Genomic DNA, 23,208 nt, shown 5'->3' on the forward strand with positions numbered 1-23,208 from the left:
AAGAAGACAACCCAAGGTATTGATCTAGGCCTATTTTGGTATATTCCATGCCACCATTCCACTGCCAAATGCCATCAAATAATAAAAACTGGTACTTTTTTCATAAACTTTTGGTTTCTCACTGAAATTATTTACATACTGCTTGTGCAATCATGGCACAAATGATTGTAAAAGCATCTCTGGGATCCCCTTTGTTCAGAAATAGCAGACATGTATGGCTTTGCCATTGCCTTTTGGTATTTAGAAGGCTGCTAATTGCAGCTGCGCACCACACTTCTATCATTCCCGGCAGTGAAGGGGTTAATTAGGTAGCTTAAAAGGTTAATGTTAGCTTTAGTGTAGAGATTAGCCTCCTATCTTACACAAACCACCCCTGATCCCTACTTGATCCCTCCCAAAAATAGCTCTCTTCCCTCCCCTGCCCCCCCCACTGGTCACCCTATCTTAAGTACTGGCAGTCTGCCAATAAATATATAAATATATATATATATATATATATATATATATATATATATATATAGTGTGAAAGACAGAAAGCTATTAGGGGTAACCCTCCTAGCTAACCCTACAGCGCTCCTATGGATTAGAGACACGTACTATAAAATTACAGATACCCCTATATACGTAATATGCACCTATTTACTCATATAGGCTGCCAATCTCAACGATGTCGGAGGATTTTCCTATACCTCCCAAAAGGATATGAGTACAAAAGAAATATAGAGACGGCGCTATTAGAGTAAGGTGAAAAAGTAAGAGGACAAAGTACAAAGAAATACCAGTGTGTCACAAATATGATAATTGGTACACAATGCAATACTGAAAACAGGTAAAAAAAATTGGCTATGATAGTGACCAGTATAGAAAAATTAATAATTAAAAGGAGTACATAGAACTGGTACCTGTAAGTGGTCTAGCTAGGTACAGTCCCTTAGTGTTATCGCAATATAGCAGACATATAGAATATCAGATAAAATCTTCTTCCAATCCAGTATGTGTCCCCCTAAGGGTGTGCACTTACTTCAACAACCCTCAATCAAATGAGGTAAGGATGATTCAGAAATGCTGTGCAAAGGTATCGCCTCTTGGATATGCAGTCTCTGGCAGAAGAAACTTTCTTTCTAGATTAGGAGCTTGTGCCTGTCTTGGTGTCCTGGTAGAAGTAAACTTCCAATCTCAATCACCGGACCATGCAAGAAAGTCAGAGAGAGATATATAGTGTAATACAGTTTATTGATATTACATATATATTAAAACAGACAAATGCAAACTCACATTTAAAAAACTCTCCAATAAGAGGTATGATAAAAGCATATAAACAGATGATCCCAAGTACAGTTAGTGCCAAAATCAGTCCTAATAGGGGTGGGTCACTGTTCCTAGTTAAAAGTTCACAATAAAAGTGCCAGTGTGCATAGGGGGCAATCCTCGCCCTGTATAAAACCTGACGCGTTTCCAAGGGTTCAATGTCTTTTCTTCCCTTCTTCATCAGAGGTTCTTAAATGTGAGTTTGCATTTGTCTGTTTTAATATATATGTAATATCAATAAACTGTATTACACTATATATCTCTCTCTGACTTTCTTGCATGGTCCGGTGATTGAGATTGGAAGTTTACTTCTACCAGGACACCAAGACAGGCACAAGCTCCTAATCTAGAAAGTTTCTTCTGCCAGAGACTGCATATCCAAGAGGCGATACCTTTGCACAGCATTTCTGAATCATCCTTACCTCATTTGATTGAGGGTTGTTGAAGTAAGTGCACACCCTTAGGGGGACACATACTGGATTGGAAGAAGATTTTATCTGATATTCTATATGTCTGCTATATTGCAATAACACTAAGGGACTGTACCTAGCTAGACCACTTACAGGTCCCAGTTCTATGTACTCCTTTTAATTATTATTTTTTCAATACTGGTCACTATCATAGCCAATTTTTTACCTGTTTTCAGTATTGCATTGTGTACCAATTATCATTATATTTGTGACACACTGGTATTTCTTTGTACTTTGTCCTCTTACTTTTTCACCTTACTCTAATAGCGCCATCTCTATATTTCTTTTGTACACATATATATATATATATATATATATATATATATATATATATATTTATATATTATTATTATTTTTTTATACATTTTTTTATTTTTTATCCTGCAGTGTGGGATTGCCCTAACCCTCAAACCTCCCTGACCACCCCCCCCTCTAAACCTCCCCTGCCCTAACTATTGCCGCCATCTTAGGTAATGGCAGTACCTGAAAAACGTTTTTTTTTTTTTAATGTTTTATTTTATATGCCTCTACAGTGTAGTGTCCCCCCCACCCACGATCTTTATTTTAGGGTGCCCCCACACCCCTTTATCCGTAGTGTAGCTGCCCCATCCCTCCCTGTCCCTTTAAAAGTTTTTCCGTAGCGTAGGGCCCCTCCCACTCCCTCCCGCCTCCCCTGCTGGGCAGCCCACACCTCCCGCCGGCTCCAGCAGAAGATCGTTACAGACTGACACACACACAGTGTCACCGTCTGTAATGATCAGGCATCTGCCCTCATATGGAGACTGAGCACCGATCGGGCTCCGGTTCCATATGCGGTGGATGCCTGAAGCTTCAGTTCTCGGCTGTAACTTAACAGCCGAGATTGCTGGAGCCTCCTAAAGCAACAACGTATATATATGTCCTGCAGTACGATAGGTAAAGTACTGCAGGACATATATATACACGTCATATTGGTTGAAAGGGATAAGGGGGGGTAAACATGAGTGTGAGAGAACAGCAGCAAAGCAATGGAGGAAAAAATTAAAATAGGTTTTTCCTTGAAAATGCAGATGTCTCAAAATAAAAAAAAAACACAAGTGAAATGGAAGAGAAAGCTGAAAGTTAAATGGACCAATAAATATGTTTGCAAATCCCACGTAAGATGTTTTGACAATATTTTTGGGGAACAAAAGTGTTAAAAAAAATAAAAATAAATCACAATGTCAAAACTGCCGATCTGTGAATTACTTACATGTGTCTTACAATTTCATGTTCTAAAATGTAAATAAATGTAACCTCGGCTTTACATAGCTTGTAATCCTTATGTGCAGAGGCACCATTAGATGGAAACGCAATAAGCAAAAGTATAAAAAATATCCACGTTTATCAGTAAAATATGCAGCGCTGAAACACTTTATAGACAAAGCTGTACATTCTTCAGAAATGCCTCAATTCAGAGTGCATTGATGCTCCTTCAACAAAGGTTACCAAGAAAATTAAACAAATTAATTGGAAGATTGTTTAAAAATGAGTGTTATGTCTGCATAATGAAAGAAAAAAAAATGAGTTGTATGCCCCTTTAATGTTATTTAAAAATACACAGTCTACACCTTAGACATCTTAAAAAGTCTTACCTTAGATTAAGCTGCAAATAGCCTCCTGCTAGCCTCCTGCGCTCTTTCTATATAATGCAGCAGTAACAGTACAAACGTTATTTTAAAATGAAAATCGTTTCTGGCCACTTTTAAATGGCTGCCAAGCTCCACCCACTGGTGACAACTTTCTGGGCTACAACTAAGCACCCTGCTGAATAGCGTTGAAAGTCTGTTGAAGCCAACTAGTGAGCCTTTTATAATTGGACACCATATGCAGCCCAGATGTCATCAGTGGGCGGAGTTTTATATTATAACATTTATATTTTAAAATAACTTTCTTACCATATCTGCTGCATGATACAGTAAAGGTGTAGAAGGCTATTGGCAGCTTAATCTAACGTAAGACTTTAAGATGACTAAGGTGTATTGTTTTAAAAGATACATAATCCCTTTATTAGCCAATCACCAGTTTTGCATAACCAAAAGAGTTATATTAATATACTTTTTACCTCTGTGATTACCCTGTATCTAAGAACCTTCTAACAGCTCCCTGATCACGACTGACTATTTATTACCTATTGACTTGCATTTAGCATTGTGTTGTGCTAAATCTTAAATAACGTTCTGTGCCGGAACACAGTGTTATCTATATGGCCCACACGAACTATCAAGTCTCTTGTTATAAAAAGCAATTTAAAAAGCATGTGATAAGAAGCAGCCCTCAAGGGCTTAGAAATTAGCATATGAGCCTACCTAGGTTTAGTTTCAACTAAGAATACCAAGAGAACAAAGCAAATTTGATGATAAAAGTAAATTGAAAAGTTGATTAAAATTACATGTCCTATCTGAATAATAAAAGTTTAATTTTGAATAGACTGTCCCTTTAACCCCTTAGTGACCAGAGCACTTTTCCATTTTCTGTCCGTTTGGGACCAAGGCTATTTTTACATTTTTGCGGTGTTTGTGTTTAGCTGTAATTTTCTTCTTACTCATTTACTGTACCCACACATATTATATACCGTTTTTCTCGCCATTAAATGGACTTTCTAAAGATACCATTATTTTCATCATATCTTATAATTTACTATAAAAAAAATGATAAAATATGAGGAAAAATGGAAAAAAACACACTTTTTCTAACTTTGACCCCCAAAATCTGTTACATATCTAAAACCACCAAAAAACACCCATGCTAAATAGTTTATAAATTTTGTCCTGAGTTTAGAAATACCCAATGTTTACATGTTCTTTGCTTTTTTTGCAAGTTATAGGGCCATAAATATAAGTAGCACTTTGCTATTTCCAAACCATTTTTTTCCAAAATTAGCGCTAGTTACATTAGAACACTGATATCTTTCAGGAATCCCTGAATATCCCTTGACATGTATATATTTTTTTTTTGTAGACATCCCAAAGTATTGATCTAGGCCAATTTTGGTATATTTCATACCACCATTTCACCGCCAAATGCGATCAAATACAAAAAATTGTTCACTTTTTCACAAATTTTTTCACAAACTTTAGGTTTCTCACTGAAATCATTTACAAACAGCTTGTGCAATTATGGCATAAATGGTTGTAAATTCTTCTCTGGGATCCCCTTTGTTCAGAAATAGCACACATATATGGCTTTGGCGTTGCTTTTTGGTAATTAGAAGGCCGCTAAATGCCACTGCGCACCACAAGTGTATCATGCCCAGCAGTTAAGGGGTTAATTAGGGAGCTTTTAGGGAGCTTGTAGGGTTAATTTTAGCTTTAGTGTAGTGTAGTAGACAACCCCAAGTATTGATCTAGGCACATTTTGGTATATTTCATGCCACCATTTCACCGCCAAATGCGATCAAATTAAAAAAAACGTAAAATTTTTCACAATTTTAGGTTTCTCACTGAAATCATTTACAAACAGCTTGTGCAATTATGGCACAAATGGTTGTAAATGCTTGTCTGGGATCCCCTTTGTTCAGAAATAGCAGACATATATGACTTTGGCGTTGCTTTCTGGTAATTAGAAGGCCACTAAATCCTGTTGCGCCTCACACGTGTATTATGGCTAGCAGTGAAAGGGTTAATTAGGGAGTTTGTAGTGAGCTTGCAGGGTTAATTTTAGCTTTAGTGTAGAGATCAGCCTCCCATCTGACACATCCCACCCCCTGATCCCTCCCAAACAGCTCCCTTCCCTCCCCCACCCCACAATTGTCCCCGCCATCTTAAGTACTGGCAGAAAGTCTGCCAGTACTAAAATAAAAGGGTTTTTAAAAAAAAATGAATTTTTTTTTTAGCATATTTACATATGCTACTGTGTAGGATCCCCCCCTTAGCCCCCAACCTCCCTGATCCCCCCCAAAACCGCTCTCTAACCCTCCCCTCTGCCTTATTGGGGGCCATCTTGGGTACTGGCAGCTGTCTGCCAGTACCCAGTTTACAATAAAAAAATGCTTTTTTTTTGGTTTTTTTGTTTTTTTTCTGTAGTGTAGCTTCCCCCCCCCCCCCACCCCCCACAGACTAACCCCCACCACCTTGCTTATTGTTTAACATTTTATTTTTTATATATTTTTTATTTCCCATTTTCTGTAGTGTAGCGGTTCCCACCCGCTCCCTCCCCGTGCACGCGCCCGCCCCCACCCTCCCGTGCACGCGCGCGCGCCCGTGCGCACCCCCAGCCACCCCCGCCCACGATCCCGCCCCCCTTCACATCCACATGGCCATCGATGGCCGCCACCCGCCTCCCGGTCCGGCTCCCACCCACCAACGCAGGTAGCCACCGATCTCCGGTGCAGAGAGGGCCACAGAGTGGCTCTCTCTGCACCGGATGACTTAAAAACGTTATTGCAGGATGCCTCCATATCGAGGCATCACTGCAATAACCGGAAAGCAGCTGGAAGCGAGCAGGATCGCTTCCAGCTGCTTTCCACACTGAGGACGTGCAGGGTACGTTCTCAGGCATTAACTGCCTTTTTTCTGAGGACGTACCCTGCACGTCCTCAGTCGTTAAGGGGTTAACATACATACTAGTTGCAGTGGAAATGCACAACAAATTATGTACACTTACATAAAACATTATTGTAGCTATGTCAATCTATTATGCTGGAGTACAGATCAAAATTATTTCTGCAGGATATTGCTTCATGTTTATATATTAAAGGTACATGGTACACAAAACTGTTTTAACTGTCTAATTGGCCTCAGCAGACAAGGAGTTACAATATGGCAGTACTCATGGCACTTATTTGATCAATATTTAAACAATTCAGTTAATAAAAAATAAAAAAATTACAACTGCATACTATTCTTAGGCTAATCTCCACTATGAATATAAACAAATATGTTAAGATGTCTATCATTAACGTTGAGTTATGTGCATATTCTAAAAGGGTTAACTGAGATAAAAGAGCACGTGAAAAAAAAGTATTTAAATAAAATTTCCAAAAATCTGCAAAATTACTTACAATTTAGAGTTCCCAAGTAAAGCTTGCTCCACCCAGATTATAAGTGTCTTACTCCAAACCCTGAGATATTATGTAACAAAGTGTGCACGTAATGATAATTACTTATGCAAGTAAGGGGGGTTGAGGAGGGATATCCGATGTTGCTATTGTTTGTTGCCAAGAGGCTAGCTTGTTTGCAAGGGGATAATGTCACTTGATTGAGAAAGCTTCAGCATTATACTGTGCACTGCTTTAGTCAGGTGTCATGTGACTGTGCCTCCTATCGTGCATGAGTGCATTCTGCCATAGCTATGGCCTGTCTAGCACCTTCCATATATGGAAATGTCCAGGGGGGAGAGCTTGCTGCAAACAAAACTATGCCTGAATTAAAGGGGTTAAAAAATAAACAATTTTGCAGGTGAGCTTTGGCTACATTATATATTTAGAAACTTAGGTTAGTTCAAACTGTTTTATGTCCCTTTAATTAGTGTTTAATGTACTACTAAATGAAAGACTACCATGCCCCTTTAAATCTTTGAATATAGGAACTTTATCAGTTTTAATATAAAAATCTATAGCAGACAAACTGCATATGAATCAGATTCCCATGCTATATACACATAAATACAAATAAAAATATATAAATTACAAGCAGATAAGTGCACGTATTGCGGAGCCTGCATGTTCCAGACTGCTGATTTTAAGACCGTGTTGAAGCAAAGGGTTCAGAGCACACGTGTGTTAAGATATTTTCAGCTTCAATTTAGCTCTGAACCCACAGAAAATTGTCTATCAAACAAAAGGAGAAAAACTCACAAACATCTGACATTAGTAATTCCCCTCTCAATAAAGGTTAATTGCATGTGCAGTAAAATGGAGAATGTTCAATAAAACTGCTATATTAATAATTACCTTTTGAAAATAGCCTCTTTTTAATGTCTTGTCTTTGACTTGTCGAAAATAAACGTAACCATAGAAACAGGACGGATCTTTCTGTGCAGAAAAATAAATTCATTTCAAATCAGAATACTTCAGAAAAGCTTTTTCTTATATGCAATGCTGGCGATAAATGAACAACCATATAAAGCAGTGTTTAGGTTAATTTGCCTTCAGATTATTCTTCCCATGAACCATTTTTTTTATATTCAGTATACTTAACAGGAGAAATATTATTGGCAATACAATTTCAGTTTCACTTTTAAAATATTTTATTTCTAAACAAATCATCTACGTTTTTGAATGGACTGATTTCTGGTATAATTATCTTCTACTGGTTTTTAAAATCTCAGGGCCAAAAATACAGGGATCTCAGGGGTCTCCATAGCTACCAGGCCCGTTCTTATAGGGAGCCTGCCCACTGCTGCTGAAGCAGAATCAGATTTTAGAGCAGCTTGTTTACTGAGCTGCAGTTTTTCTAATCACCACTGGAGGCCGCTAAACTTGTGACTGAAAAACAACTGGGAAAATGAAAGAAAACTCTAAACAGAAGCAAGCAGTTTGCTGTGGTTAGTGTTTTCATTAGTGTTGTAGTGTTTGTTAGGGGTGTTTGGTAGGCTGCGCGTCAACTCCCTCGAGTATGTGTGTGTACAGGTCTTTGTGCATGTGAGAGATATATATACACACACACACACACGGGGTGGAAAACAAGTAACTAGTCCACTCGATGTTAAAAATAGAAGAAAGCTAAATTTCTTACTCGTCTGAGACTAGTGGACATTTCAATATATACTTGAGTTCTAGTTATGCGTCTGCAAAATCTCGCTTTGTAAGGCAATTAGGACCATACTATCAGAATCTCAAAGCCAAAAAAAAGAAGCATTATTGCATGTGATAACTTTTAATATGCAGGTTACTCACTATGCACAAGTAATTTAGCAAAAAGTATCCTGCCACTGACATTCAGTGTAAACACAATCTGCAAATGAGCACACCGTATTGACAGTAGGTCATGTGCACATTATTATTATACTATGACGTAACTTCTGATATGTTTTTATTATACCTATACACCTAAGTTAAGATTTTTCTCCTCACAATTATTCAAAACACTTATATAGGGTATCACGCAGTCTCCATTTAACAAATAAACATCACATAAACTCATAAATTCATTCTGGAGACTTTGATAGATGAACATCCAACGTGCATTTTGCCAATGGCTTTCTCAAAGTCTGTTAATTTATATTAATCATATATCACAAATTGTTCAATGTATGCATTTATCTTTGGGGAATATGATAGTGAGATTTTAAGTTTTTAAAGTATGTTTTATTTTTGCAAAATTCATAAAAGTTATGTTTTAATACATAGCAAGCCCTCTACGTATCTGCACTATATTGATTAAGAAGAAATCAAAATATGTGCTAAAAATGTCCAAGTTTTTTTTTTGTGTGTTTCATTTAAAATGTATTTGAAAGTTTATGTAAGATCTAAAGTTTGATTGTGTGTAATTAAATTGACTTTATAAAGGGTAAGCTAGACCGAATTAACTTGCCACCATACTTTCTTGTTTGAACATTGTCACACTTTTCCACAGCAACCATCCTTACTCATGCAAAAACAAGTTAGTGGCCCAAGGTGCTATGGCCGCAGAACCATCTTCTAATTGGCAGAAAAACATTCAATTAGAGGATTAAATTACTACTGAACAACATGCAGGAACTAAAAGGAATGGCAATAGGGGAAAAAAAAGAGTGTTTAGCCTGGATGCCACATGAACATACAGCAGCCAGGCAGAATTATAGGTCACTATACTGATTCACTCCAGATAACAGAGGCAAACTGTAGTCGTAGAATTTGCTGTGCCATTGCTCCTCTAACCAACACATGGTATTTATTATTGCCCAACATTTGTCAAGCCCTATAGTACACAATACTAGAAGGAGCTTTTTTAATTTAAAATTATACTGTAGCATAACAATATGAACATTTCAAATAAAAACCATTAAGAGATGTAGCAGAAATTCCCAGCACACACAACAGTTAGTTTGCTTTAACATAATGTTTATCCGGTCCAAATAATCTAACCTTTAAATAAACAGGTGATTCTCTGTCACTGTGGTCCAAAATACAATGCAGGGACGTCTTCCTGCCAGCAGATTGACGAAATCTGAAGCAAAACTGAGTGTCTCCAAGACAACCTATAGCGAAAGTAATTATTGAATAGACTCTTCAAGCTGGTGAACATATACAATCTTACAATAAATGTAATACAATATAATCCTTAATAAAATGTGAAATGAATGCTCTGTCTGAATCATGAAAGAAAAATTTGTAGTTTAATATTTAGTTCGTCTTCTTTTGCAGGAATATTTCATGAAAATAACTAAGACTTATGTGGCAGGAAAATGAGCACTTCATGCTACAGCAAGTGAATATAGGTTCTTTACAATGTGAGCACATATTTGCGGAATACGTTCAATATATATATATATATATATATATATATATATATATATATATATATATATATATATATATATAGAGGAGAGAGAGGAGAGAGAGGAGAGAGAGGAGAGAGAGGAGAGAGAGGAGAGAGAGGAGAGAGAGGAGAGAGAGGAGAGAGAGGAGAGAGAGGAGAGAGAGGAGAGAGAGGAGAGAGAGGAGAGAGAGGAGAGAGAGGAGAGAGAGGAGAGAGAGGAGAGAGAGGAGAGAGAGGAGAGAGAGGAGAGAGAGGAGAGAGAGGAGAGAGAGGAGAGAGAGGAGAGAGAGGAGAGAGAGGAGAGAGAGGAGAGAGAGGAGAGAGAGGAGAGAGAGGAGAGAGAGGAGAGAGAGGAGAGAGAGGAGAGAGAGGAGAGAGAGGAGAGAGAGGAGAGAGAGGAGAGAGAGGAGAGAGAGGAGAGAGAGGAGAGAGAGGAGAGAGAGGAGAGAGAGGAGAGAGAGGAGAGAGAGGAGAGAGAGGAGAGAGAGGAGAGAGAGGAGAGAGAGGAGAGAGAGGAGAGAGAGGAGAGAGAGGAGAGAGAGGAGAGAGAGGAGAGAGAGGAGAGAGAGGAGAGAGAGGAGAGAGAGGAGAGAGAGGAGAGAGAGGAGAGAGAGGAGAGAGAGGAGAGAGAGGAGAGAGAGGAGAGAGAGGAGAGAGAGGAGAGAGAGGAGAGAGAGGAGAGAGAGAGAGAGAGAGAGAGAGAGAGAGAGAGAGAGAGAGAGAGAGAGAGAGAGAGAGAGAGAGAGAGAGAGAGAGAGAGAGAGAGAGAGAGAGAGAGAGAGAGAGAGAGAGAGAGAGAGAGAGAGAGAGAGAGAGAGAGAGAGAGAGAGAGAGAGAGAGAGAGAGAGAGAGAGAGAGAGAGAGAGAGAGAGAGAGAGAGAGAGAGAGAAATTTATAAAAAAAAGTTATATGAATATTAGCAAAATATAAGCAAAACGTATGCATGTAATGGTGCAGACCAGCAAGTTCAAATTTTTAAGTTTATTATTTATTTATATACTGTATTATTTCCCTATTGGTGGAGTTTTTGACTTAAAGGGATATTAAACCTTTTTTGATTTAGCACCCTGGGTAGTGCTTGCTGATTGGTTTGCTACATATAGTAAACCAATCAGCAATTGCTGCCCTGGTGCTGAAACAAAAATGGGCCGGCTCCTAAGCTTACATTCCTGCTTTTCTTTTTAAATAAAGAGAACAAAAAAAAAAATTGATAATAGGAGTAAATTAGAAAGTTGCTGCTCTATCTGAATCATGAAAGAAAAAAAAATGGGTTTCATATCCCTTTAATGAATAGAGTGTAGTGTATAGTTTCATAATTTATTGAACCGTTAAAAAAAAAAAAAAAAAAAAAAAAAAGAGATTAACTAAGCCTGCACATATTCCACAGTCTTAATGGCCTGCTGCTAGGGAAAAACTCAGCCAGATTTTACAAAAAGGAGAAACCCTCCACCCCAAAACCTATATGCCAAAGGAGGTTTTTAGAACCAGCTTTTGGTCATAACAGTTGCTTCTTTTTACAACAAAACAGAATAATCATATCAATTTTACTTAAAGGGATAGTAAAGTCCAAAATAAACTTTCATGATTTAGATAGGGCATGTGATTTTAAACAACGTTCCAATTTACTTTTATCACCAATTTTGCTTCGTTCTCTTGGTATTCTTAGTTGAAAGCTAAACCTAGGTAGACTCTAATGCTAATTTCTTAGACCTTGAAGGTTGCCTCTAATCTGAATGCATTTTGACTGATTGGCTAAAATGCAAGTCTGTCAAAAGAACTGAAATAAGGAGGCAGTTTGCAGAGGCTTAGATACAAGGTTGTTATATTAATACACGTTTTACCTCTATAAATGTGTTGGTTATGCAAAACTGGGGAATGGGTAATAAAGGGATTATCTATCTTTTTAAACAACAACAATTCTGGTGTTGACTGTCCCTTTAATGGGATATGAAATCCAAAATTTTTAATTTCATGATTCAGATAGAATATGTGATTTAAAAAAAAACAACAACAAAAAACACACAAAAAATACCACAAAAAACACCTGATTTTCTTGTATTATTAATTTTTCGGAATTATTTGGTATCTTCTGTTGAAAAGCAGGGATGTATGCTTAGGAGCCGGACCATTTCTGGAGCACTATATGGCAGCAGGTTTAAAAGAACGTTATTCATTTGCATGAGAACTAGAGGGCAGCACTATTTCCTGTCATGTAGTGCTCCAGATGCCTACCTAGGTATCTCCTTCAACACAGAATGTTTGGGTTTCGAATCCCTTTAAAGGGGCATAAAAAATAAAATAAAAAAAAAAGATGCTAAAATGTGTTAGAGAATTTTATAATTGCACAATTGCTTGTATAGGACTGTGTTTAGCACCTAGGTTAAACACATAGTTAAAGTCTGCTCCGCAACAGCAATGCACTACAGGGACCTAGATGAACACATCTGGTCAGCCAATCACAAGAGCCATAAGTCTGTAGCCTCAAAACACCAGCTAGCTTCTATTAGTGCATTGCTGCTCCGGACCCGACCTAGATATGCTTTTCAACAAAGGATACAAAGAGATCTAAGTAAGAATGTGTGTTTACAGCATGCCAGTATCTTAAAACAAAAACAAAAATACTTTTTAACCCTTTAAGGACACAGCTTTCAGTTTGCTCAATTGTTTTATGACGGAAAAATTCCGTCATATGTCCTTAAGAGGTTAACAACCAGAAAAACAATAGGATGTACCTGAATTTGAGTCTGGGAATGACAAGTAACAGATACTGGTTTTCTGTATAAAAAAAAAAAAAATAGTATTATTGATAATAATAATAATAATAATAATAATAATAATAATAATAATAATAATAATAATAATAAGCATTGATGAAGATCAAGTGCAGGTAAAAGCAGCGTTAAAAACACATTTACAGAATATTTAACATACCATCTATAGGTTTTCTTCCATTACACATATATAATACATTGACAAATATAAAATGCTGTTTCTGACTAATACATACACATTCTATAGGAAATAAAGGAATTAGAATATTTATGCTATAGCAGTTTGGAGACCAGAAAACCGTTTACGCAATAAAATGCAGCACAAACGTAAGCAAGACGTATAAATACGTTACACATAACAGTTACAATGCAATGATATCACACTTACCTCTTTATCAGTTAGCTTTGCATTTGGTGGGTATAATGCCTAGACAGAATGGAAATAAACACAGTATTTGTTACCAAGACAACTAAAGCGCATCATTACATTATTCTGCAGTTATTACTCATTCACTAAGATGGTGTAGAATGATTATTATTGTGTGTGTCTTGTTATTGCAATTCTTTATAACATAAAATGAACAAGAGACAACTAGTTAGAAAAAAGAAGACCTTAAATGGAAATTGTATATTGGTCAATGCTCCCCCCCTGTTCGTTGTAATGCTTAAAATTTACATCTTGATTCAGGCAGAGCATGCAATTTTAGGCAAATTTTCTTCGTTCTCTGTCTATCTTTATTTAAAAAGCAGGAATATAAAGCTTAGGAGGCTGCCCATTTTAGGTTCAGCACCCTGGATAGCGCTTGCTTATTGGTGGCTATATTTAGCCACCAATAAGCAAGCATAAGCCAGGTTCTGAACCAAAAATGGGCTGGCTTAATATTCCTGCTTTTTAAATAAAGATAGACAGAGAACGAAGAAAAATTGATAATGGGAGTAAATTAGAAAGTTGCTTAACATTGAACGCTCTATCTGAATCATTAAAGAGAAATTTGGGTTTAGTGTCCCTTTAATGAAATTATTTAAAGGGACTTGGAACCCCAGATATTTATTTAATCATTCAGATAGAGCATGCAATACAAAAAAAAAACAAAAAAACTTTCCAATTAACTTATCAAATTTGCTTTGTTTTGTTGTTATCCTTTGTTGAAGGGGCAGCAATGCAATACAGGGAGCTTTCTGAACACATCTGGCGAGCCAATGACAAGAAGCATATATGTGCAGCCACCAATCAGCAGCTACACAGTAGCGCATTGCTGCTCCTGAGACTAGCTAGCTATGCTTTTCAACAAAGGATACTAACAGAATAAAACAAACTAGATAATAGAAACAAATTGGAAAGTTGTCTGAATCATAAAAGTTTAACCTTGACTTTACTGTCCCTTAAAGTCCCAAAATGTAACTTGAATATTTATTTTTAAAGAGGAGTTTTAGTCTTAAATTAAATACCTGCAGTTCATTGTAAAATATAACCTAAAGGCAGGGGTCGACAAATCTGTTTACAATTTAGGAGCCAGTAAGAATATTTAGGAGCCAGACAGTGGTATTTCTATATAGATATATGGAGAATAACCCAAAAGGTTAGGAGCCAGGGTAAAATTCTAAGAGCCAGTGGCTTTATGGCTCCTGGGTTTGTCGAGCCCTGATCTAAGGAAATAACCAACTGAAATAAAGGCTTTATATTTTGAATCAGAAAAATAACGTTTTTGTTTTGTAGAACAATAGTAATAATAATAATAATAATAATAATAATAATAATAATAATAATAGTAACAAGATACTCTCTGAAACACAATTAACAAACCACTTTCAACTTCCATACCTCATTAAATTGGGAATTTGCAAAACAATTTGCATTTTATACAACCCCCTAGCAAGAGTTGTCTTAAAGTGACAGTTAACTCATAATACAACATTTTTCTGCACTCTTCCAATAGATTGACATATCAGCATCTGAAAGTTATTTAAACTGATTAACGCATTGTTTGCTGCAAATGTTTTCCAATGGTCAAATTTCCCCCACCACTTATCTGCAGACCCGAGGATTGGAGTGGCTCTTCCAAATAACAGGACTTGCTACTGTCACTGGGTTAACAAAATCTCCATTGTTTGGCTTCAGCAGAAATAATAAACTGCCAGTCAGGGCCAGATATGTGGCAATGTTAGCCTTGCGAAGCCTGCCGTGTGCTCTATTAGTTGTCAGCATGTAAACTACAGTTTTCAAACTTAAAATTACAGAAAAAAATGGATAAAGTAAATAATGGAAACATAATGCAAAGTTGCTTTACTATGCATAATTAAAGGGACACTGTACCCAATTTTTTTCTTTTGTAATTCAGAAAGAGCATGCAATTTTAAGCAACTTTCTAATTTACTCCTATTATCAATTTTTCTTCGTTCTCTTGCTATCATTATTTGAAAAAGAAGGCATCTAAGCTTTTTTTTGGTTTCAGTACTCTGGACAGCACTTTTTTATTGGTGGATGAATTTATCCACCAATCAGCAAGGACAACCCAGGTTGTTCACCAAAAATGGGCCGGCATCTAAACTTACATTCTTGCATTTCAAATAAAGATACCAAGAGAATGAAGAAAATTTGATAATAGGAGTAAATTAGAAAGTTGCTTAAAATTTCATGCTCAATCTGAATCACGAAAGAAAATTTTTGGGTACAGTGTCCCTTTAAGCATTTCATTTTCTATCCCTTTAAAGGCCTCAGGAACACATAACACTTTAGGCGATCACAGCAACGTGCTGAAGAGGAGAGCCAGTTTAAATCTAAAACACATTTTGTTCTCCCCAAAAATCTCATTAGAATTTGTTTACTGTCATTTTTTCCAGTCCCAAGAAATAAGCTTTTCGTATGTCGTCTATCTTACATCGTTTACTTTGGCAAATTAGGAATATATACAAGCTGCTGCACATATCAACTAATCACTGTGCAGCATGTTGGTGTGTCGGAGTTATAAATTCTACAGAATGCACTTCAGCCTACATTAAAATAAAATAAGCCAAAGTTATTGTTTTTGCATTAAATTGTGCACAATTAAATAATTTATGGGAAATTAAAATTGAGTTTAACAGGAACATAAAAGCCAAATTTTTTTCATTCATGATTCAGATAGAACATGCAATTTTATGCAACTTTCTAATTTACTCCTATTATTTTTTTCTTTGTTCTCTTGCTATCTTTATTTGAAAAAAGCAGAAATGTAAGCATAGGAGCCAACCCATTTATTGTTCAGCACCTGGGTAGCGCCTGGTGGCTAAATGTAACCACCAATCAGCAGGTGCTGAACCCAAAATGCGCCAGCTCCTATGCTTACATTTCTGCTTTTTCATATAAAGACAGCAAGAGAACAAAGAAAATTTTACAATAGGAATAAATTAGAAAGTTGCATAAAATTGCATGTTCTATCTGAATCATGAAAGAAAAAAAAATTGTCTTGTGTCCCTTTAAAAACCCCTTGAGTGCTAACGACGGCTCTGAGCTGTCGCAGAGTTTCCCACTCGGGTGCCAACGACGGATCAGAGCCATCGCTAGCACTCTCCCACCTTGAGGGAGATCTGGGGGCTCCCACCCGCTCCTACCCCAGCGATCGGGCCTGTATAGTGACAGGCAGCGCAGGGGCTTCACGTTTTGCGTGGTGACGTCACCGCGCAACTTTATTAACAAAATACAATGACAAGTATAGGGAAATGGGGGCATGCTGCTTAGAAGCCTGTATCTCAGGAATCTAAGCAGCTACAGACCCCCAAGACCTACCGTTGGAAAGGTAATCACTTAACCTTCCCACCAGTGTAAGTATTGGGGATCTAAAAAAAAAATATTTTAAAAATTAAAAAATCCCTCAAATCAGTTAGCACCCAGGTGGGAAAGTGCTTAGCACTCAAAGGGTTAATGGGGCATTAAAGGGACACACAACACAATTTTTTTTCTTTCATGTAAAAGTAAAAAACAAAAAAACAAAAAAAACAAAAAACACCTTTTCGTAACCATCCTAAATAATTGCTTATTGAATCTCTGAAAAAAGGGCTCAGAAGTTCAAAAGCAGATGTTACAGGCACTTGATATATAAGTTTGTTTCATCAAAAAAAAAAAAAAAAAATATATATATATATATATATATATATATATATATATATATATATATATATATATATGCAACATCGCCAAAGCTACAGCAACTACTCCTTATAACATAGGTACATTCTGCTTATTTAGCACAGCTGTGGAGCAAAGGTCAACAGGGCTACTCATGAAACATTTCCGATTACATTCACAACCATAAATTACAATCATAATGACCTTTATAATACAGTGTGGGACCTTACACCATAAAATAGAAGTTCCAGCTGATCTTTGCCCATTCAGTGGACCATGAACACATTCACATAGTAGCATTCCAGATAAACTATTGAGATGTGCCTTTATGACAATACCTTAAAGGGACAGTTTACCCAAACATTTTCTCCCCTTTAATTTGTTCCCAATACTCCATTTTACCTGCTGGAGTGTATTACATTTTTTTCTAGGATCTCTTAAATTTATTTCGGCATTTGCAATAGCCGATTAAGCCTGTAGTATCCCAACCTATACTGAAAGTTTCTCAGTCAAGTCCAAAAAAAACTTTCAGGATTCAGATAGGGCATGTTATTTTAAACAACTTTCTTAATTACTTTTATCATTAATTTTGCTTTGTTCTCTTGGTATTCATAGTTGAAAGCTAAACCTAGGAAGGCTCATATGATAATTTCTAAGCCCTTGAAGGCTGCCTCTAATCACATGCTTTTGTATTTGCTTTTCAAAACAGGGGAGAGCTAGTTCATGTAAACCATATAGATAACATTGTGAGCACGCCCGTGGATTGTGGCAGACACTGTACTAATTGGCTAAAATAAAAGTCAATAGATAATAAAATGTCATGTGATCAGGGGGCTGTCAGAAGATGCTTAAGGGACACTGAACCCAAATGTTTTCTTTTGTTATTCAGATAGAGCCTGAAATTTTAAGCAACTTTCTAATTTACTCCTATTATCAAACTGTCTTCATTCTCTTGGTATCTTTATTTGAAATGCAAGAATGTAAGTTTAGATGCCGGCCCATTTTTGGTGAACAACCTGGGTTGTCCTTGCTGATTGGTGGATAAATTCATCCATCAATAAAAAAGTGCTGTCTAGAGTAGTGAACCATAAAAAAAAGCTTAGATGCCTTCTTTTTCAAATAAAGATAGCAAGAGAACGAAGAAAATTTGATAATAGGAGTAAATTAGAAAGTTGCTTAAAATTGCATGCTCTATCTGAATCATGAAAGAAAAAAATTGGGTTCAGTGTCCCTTTAGATACAAGATAATCACAGAGGTAAAAAGTATATTAATATAACTGTGTTGGTTGTGCAAAACTGGGAAATGGGTAATAAAGGGATTATCTATATTTTAAAATAATAAAAATTCTGGTGTTGACTATCCCTTTAACCCCTTCATGCCATTAGGATGTTCCATGCAGTACTAACAGCACCAGGCTATAACGTTGTTAGGATGGGATGGAACATCCTACCTTATATGGCGTCCTGCAGCTTGCCCCTTTGACGCAGCCAAGAATTGGCCTGGTGGGTGAGCCGACTCAGCCGAGCAGCGTAGGACGTCCCCCATGATCGGATCCCGACCTTGAAATCACATGATCGCATTAAGTGTCACGCAATTTCATTTTTACTGCTTTGTTCCGATGTTAACACTATTGTGCTGGCATTGACAAATCTGATTGACAAAGCTGACAGGTCCGGTTGACAAAGCTGACAGATTGACAAATCAGATTGATCGACAAATCTGGTTGATCTGGTTGACAGATAAATCTTTACCAAATAAAAGAGTGTTTAGATTTAAAAAAAAAAAAAAAAAAAATATTTTGTGTGCCACAATTTTTCAGCATCTGACATAAAACATAAGTTATAAACATAAAAAACAATTCTAACGTTTATATATTTCTGATAAACACTTTTATTATATAAACGTTTATGAATTTATGTTCCAGTGCATATACAATCTATAGCAAATACAAACACTGGCACAGTTGCCTGAACATTTGTAGACACGTGCGTTGCAAACTGAGAGCCCATTAGGAAGCAAAGCCTCTGTCTTTAACCACATTGTCATTTTGATGTGTGATAGTGGTCGCACTTTGTTTCTAGCGCCCACTGTCCGGGAAGGTGAGGTCAGTGTTAACGTCACCAGGTCCAAAAACAAAGATGACTTCTTTTACTACTTTCAGAATTTCCATTGCTTTAGGGTTTTAGGGCTGCTATATAGTGCTCCAGAAATGGGCCGGCTCCTAAGCATTACATCCCTGCGTTTCACCAAAAGATTCCAAAATAACAAAGAAAAATGAATAATGGAAGTAAATAATAAAGTTGTTTAAAATAGCATGCTCTATCTGAATTCTGAAAGAAAACTTCTGGGTTTCCTATCCTTTTAAAGATCTGAAATACAGCTTTTTGCCGTTATGTATGGGTGTATTTAATGGATATGGCCACTTAATAGATATGACCTCAATCAGTATGATGTAAATATGCATAAGTATATGTGAGAGGAAAACGTCTCTACCATACTCCAAGAAAATGGAAGGACACCTTTTGAATTGAACATCGGAGGTATCTCCCTCAAGAGGAAACAGTCATATTACTACACATAGGGGCTTTATTATAAGGACGCTTTTTCTAGCGCTGGAACATTTTTCCCTTCACATTTCTTGTATACCTCTCTCTCTTTGGGTTGTAGAGGACCCAACCTGTTTCCAAGTAGCAAGAAATCCCATACTATTGTATTAATAATTAACATAACTGTGTTATTTCTAACATAGCGCAGAATTTGTGTTGCTTGCTGACATTCTTTTTGAACTAGGCTTTTTACTTTGTCGAGAGAAGGTGTCTTAGTGAGTAAAAATAGAAAGTGAGATATTGTAGAGGGGCATGCCCTTATATTCCATAGGACGGGGAGAATGCTGCTAGGTTGGTAACAGGCGGCTGCCTAGCTTCTCAGGACCACCTGTTGCTCTCTACTAGTATAATGCATGAACATATTGCTGATTCCTATGTCCCATATAAATATGTCCAGTGCTTAGAAAACCAGGGCGTTGTACAATGTAACACAGCTCACAGTTTAAACTTGCGGAGTGCACATTGTTATTGGGGTTTCTGTTCTCCCTCAATGCAAATCCAGTAAAAAACAAGACACAGAAGCACTTTGCCTAAAAGAATAAAATGTCATTCATTAAGGTGTTAAAGGGATACTAAACCCAAATTTTCTCTTTCATGATTCAAATAGAGCATGCAACTTTAAGCAGCTTTCTAATGTACTCCTATGATCAATTTTTCTTTGTTCTCTTGCTATCTTTATTTAAAAAAAGAAGGCATCTAAGCTAAGGAGCCAGCCATTTTTGGTTCAGACTTAAGACAGCACTTGTTTATTGGTTCTGTCCAATCAGCAAGGACAACCCAGGTTGTGAACCAAAAATGGGCCGGCTTCTAAACTTACATTCTTGCTTTTCAAATAAAGATAGCAAGAGAATGAAGAAAAATTGATAATAGGAGTAAATTAGAAAGTTGCTTAAAATAGCATGCTCTAACTGAATCACAAAAGAAAAAAATTGGGATCAGTCAGACTTGTCAGATTAGATATGTCAGATTTGTCAACCAGTTCATGACCTCAGACCTGTTGATGCTGATTGGCTGCTGTTCATTCCTTCCTTTTTGCCAACCAGACCTGTCAGCTTTGTCAACCAGACCTGTGACATTAGATCTGTCAGATTTGTCAACCAGTTCATGACCTTAGCCCTGCTGATGCTGACTGGCTGCTGTTCACTCCTTCCTTCTTTTTTGTCAAGCAGACCTGTCAGATTTGTAAACCAGATCTGTCAGTCAGCTTTGTCAACTGAATCTCAGCTTTGTCAGCCGGACCTATCAGGATTTGTCAACCAGGAAATTTAAATTCCTTCTTTATCAGATGCAACATAAAAGCTAAAAGAAACTGTACATCCAATGAAAGTCTTGGTCAAACAAGGTGCATGGTTCTATACGCGTTTCGGGACGTGACGCCCTTGTTCACTGGCCCAAACATATTACATATTAGGATGGCAGAAGTGCACTGTAATTTCGATGAAAATATTTGTTAGTATCAAAATTTGGCACAAAACCCTTGGCATTTTCATGGCACACTATCTGGTGTAGTACATCCATTCTCAGGTTACTTTTTTGTTTAATAGATATTTGCTTAATGTCTTTATAAAGAGGGTGTACTCTGGGTGAACACCATGCCATAGAACAACCAACTAAGGCCTTGTTTCCATCAAGGTGGTAATGTAAGGAAACTGGTGGTAAAAACATTTATCTCCATTAATGTCTATAGAACATTTTTATGTTACCACAAGTTTCCAAACTTTATCACCTCAATGGAAACTAGGCCTAAATTCATGTATGTTTCACATGCGAATATCTCTCACTGACAGCCACCAATGAGCTGCTAGCTCCCAGCAGTGCTGCTCCTGAATCTACCTAGGTATGTTTTTTAACAAAGGATACCAAGAGAACAACGCAAATAAGATAATAGTAGTAAATTGGAAAGCTGTTTAAATTTGTATCCTCTTATCTGAATCATGAAAGAAAATGTTTGGCTTTCAAATCCCTTTAAACCCTGAAGATAACTGTTAGCTGTGTTAGCTGTGTAACCTCTTACACAGATAAGATCTGCTCAATATTTTAGGCTGGATTGTGCTTTTGGAATGGGCCAAAATAGTTATTGTCAAAGACACAAGTGGACTAAAAGAACACAGCCACAAGTGGACTAAAAGAACACAGCCACAAGTGGACTAAAAGAACAAGCTACTAAACTGCTTTCATTCCATCCTTCTCTCTTATCCTCACAACTAAGATGTCTCCCTTAGGAGCATTTTAAACCATTTGATTTCTTGCAAGATGAGACATGTATACTAAGATCAATATTACACCTGCCTAAGGGATCTCATACACAAATCAATAGCTGCTCAACAATTCATGATTCATGGTAAACATGTAAATGCATTATTAAGCAGACAATTTAGTTTTATTCTGCTTGTTAGGAATTATGTAAACTATTATTTGCAATCAATCAATGATAGTTCTACAGCTGATAACTAGGCTATGTTTTTACCTTATTTAATGATTAAACAAGATCCAAGAAGGTGTTGATTTATCATGCTACGGCAGACAGGGGCGTACATACGCACCCCTGTCCGCCGCAGCTCGCCTCTAGCGGGCTGATTTTCGCTGCCAGAATACAGCATTGCACAAGAATGCAATTGAGCGCTCTTGTGCAACGCCGCCCCCTGCCCACGCACAGCCAATCACGCGCGGGCAGGAGCTGTAACATAGGAGGTGGTGAAGAGGTTAGGGAAACAGTGGTCTAATGACCGCTGCTTCATAAATACGGAATGCAGGTTCTCTTGGGAGAACCTGCAGTCGTAGAGGGTTGAAGGCTGACAAAAGCCTTTGATAAATCGACTCTTAAGAATATTTAGGAGCCAGACAGTGATATTTGTATAAAGATATATGGAGAATAACCCAAAAAGTTAAAAGCCAGGGGGTAAATTTCTGAAGCAAGTGGCTTTATGGCACCTGGGTTTGTCGAGCCCTTTAGTTACACAAGATATAAATGCCATCAATAATACTTTTTGATCTGAAATATTGGTAGAGACTCACACAGACAACAAACCTGTTTTCAACATTATACAAATTAGTACCACATGCACTAGTAAGAATGTATGCACATAATAAAACATCTCTCTACCCATATACCTTACTAAACCAGTGGGAAAAAAAAAAAAGATTATAACAAAGGAGACAATTTTCTCTGAATGGTATATGCTAGTTATGCCCAGTTGTACATGATCTCCAAACATATCTAAAGGTTGGCATGCAGATCACAAGAATATTCTAAGATTTACCATTTTACCCATGAACAGTAGACAGTGTTCTCCCCATGACGTTTTTAGTGATTGCACCAACCGGTTGATTTTACTGACCAATGTTATATTAAAAAAATTCCATTTTTATTGCACAAATTATCATTAAATATATTTATGTTAAATTTTGCAATTAATTTGTGCTTTGGATAGCAGAATTATATTATATAATATTAGAAAACATCACATGCCCCCATCCTGCTACTTCATAATGTCACCTGGCTACTTCATAGTGCCACACAGCTGGAA

General features: G+C 37.1%; 1 protein-coding gene across 1 annotated transcript in view; it reads right to left on the minus strand.

The window, feature by feature from the left end:
• Positions 1-23,208, minus strand: part of DENND6A (DENN domain containing 6A) — a 195,620-nt gene that overhangs the window by 156,504 nt on the left and 15,908 nt on the right. The window contains exons 2-5 of the mRNA XM_053720858.1: positions 13,358-13,396; positions 12,931-12,973; positions 9,805-9,917; positions 7,690-7,770 (exon numbers count right to left, since the gene is read on the minus strand). Coding sequence (XP_053576833.1) covers positions 7,690-7,770; positions 9,805-9,917; positions 12,931-12,973; positions 13,358-13,396 — 276 coding nt within the window. The remainder of the gene's footprint in view (positions 1-7,689; positions 7,771-9,804; positions 9,918-12,930; positions 12,974-13,357; positions 13,397-23,208) is intronic.

This window comes from Bombina bombina, chromosome 7 (assembly GCF_027579735.1).
Source record: "Bombina bombina isolate aBomBom1 chromosome 7, aBomBom1.pri, whole genome shotgun sequence".
Classification (NCBI taxonomy): domain Eukaryota; kingdom Metazoa; phylum Chordata; class Amphibia; order Anura; family Bombinatoridae; genus Bombina; species Bombina bombina.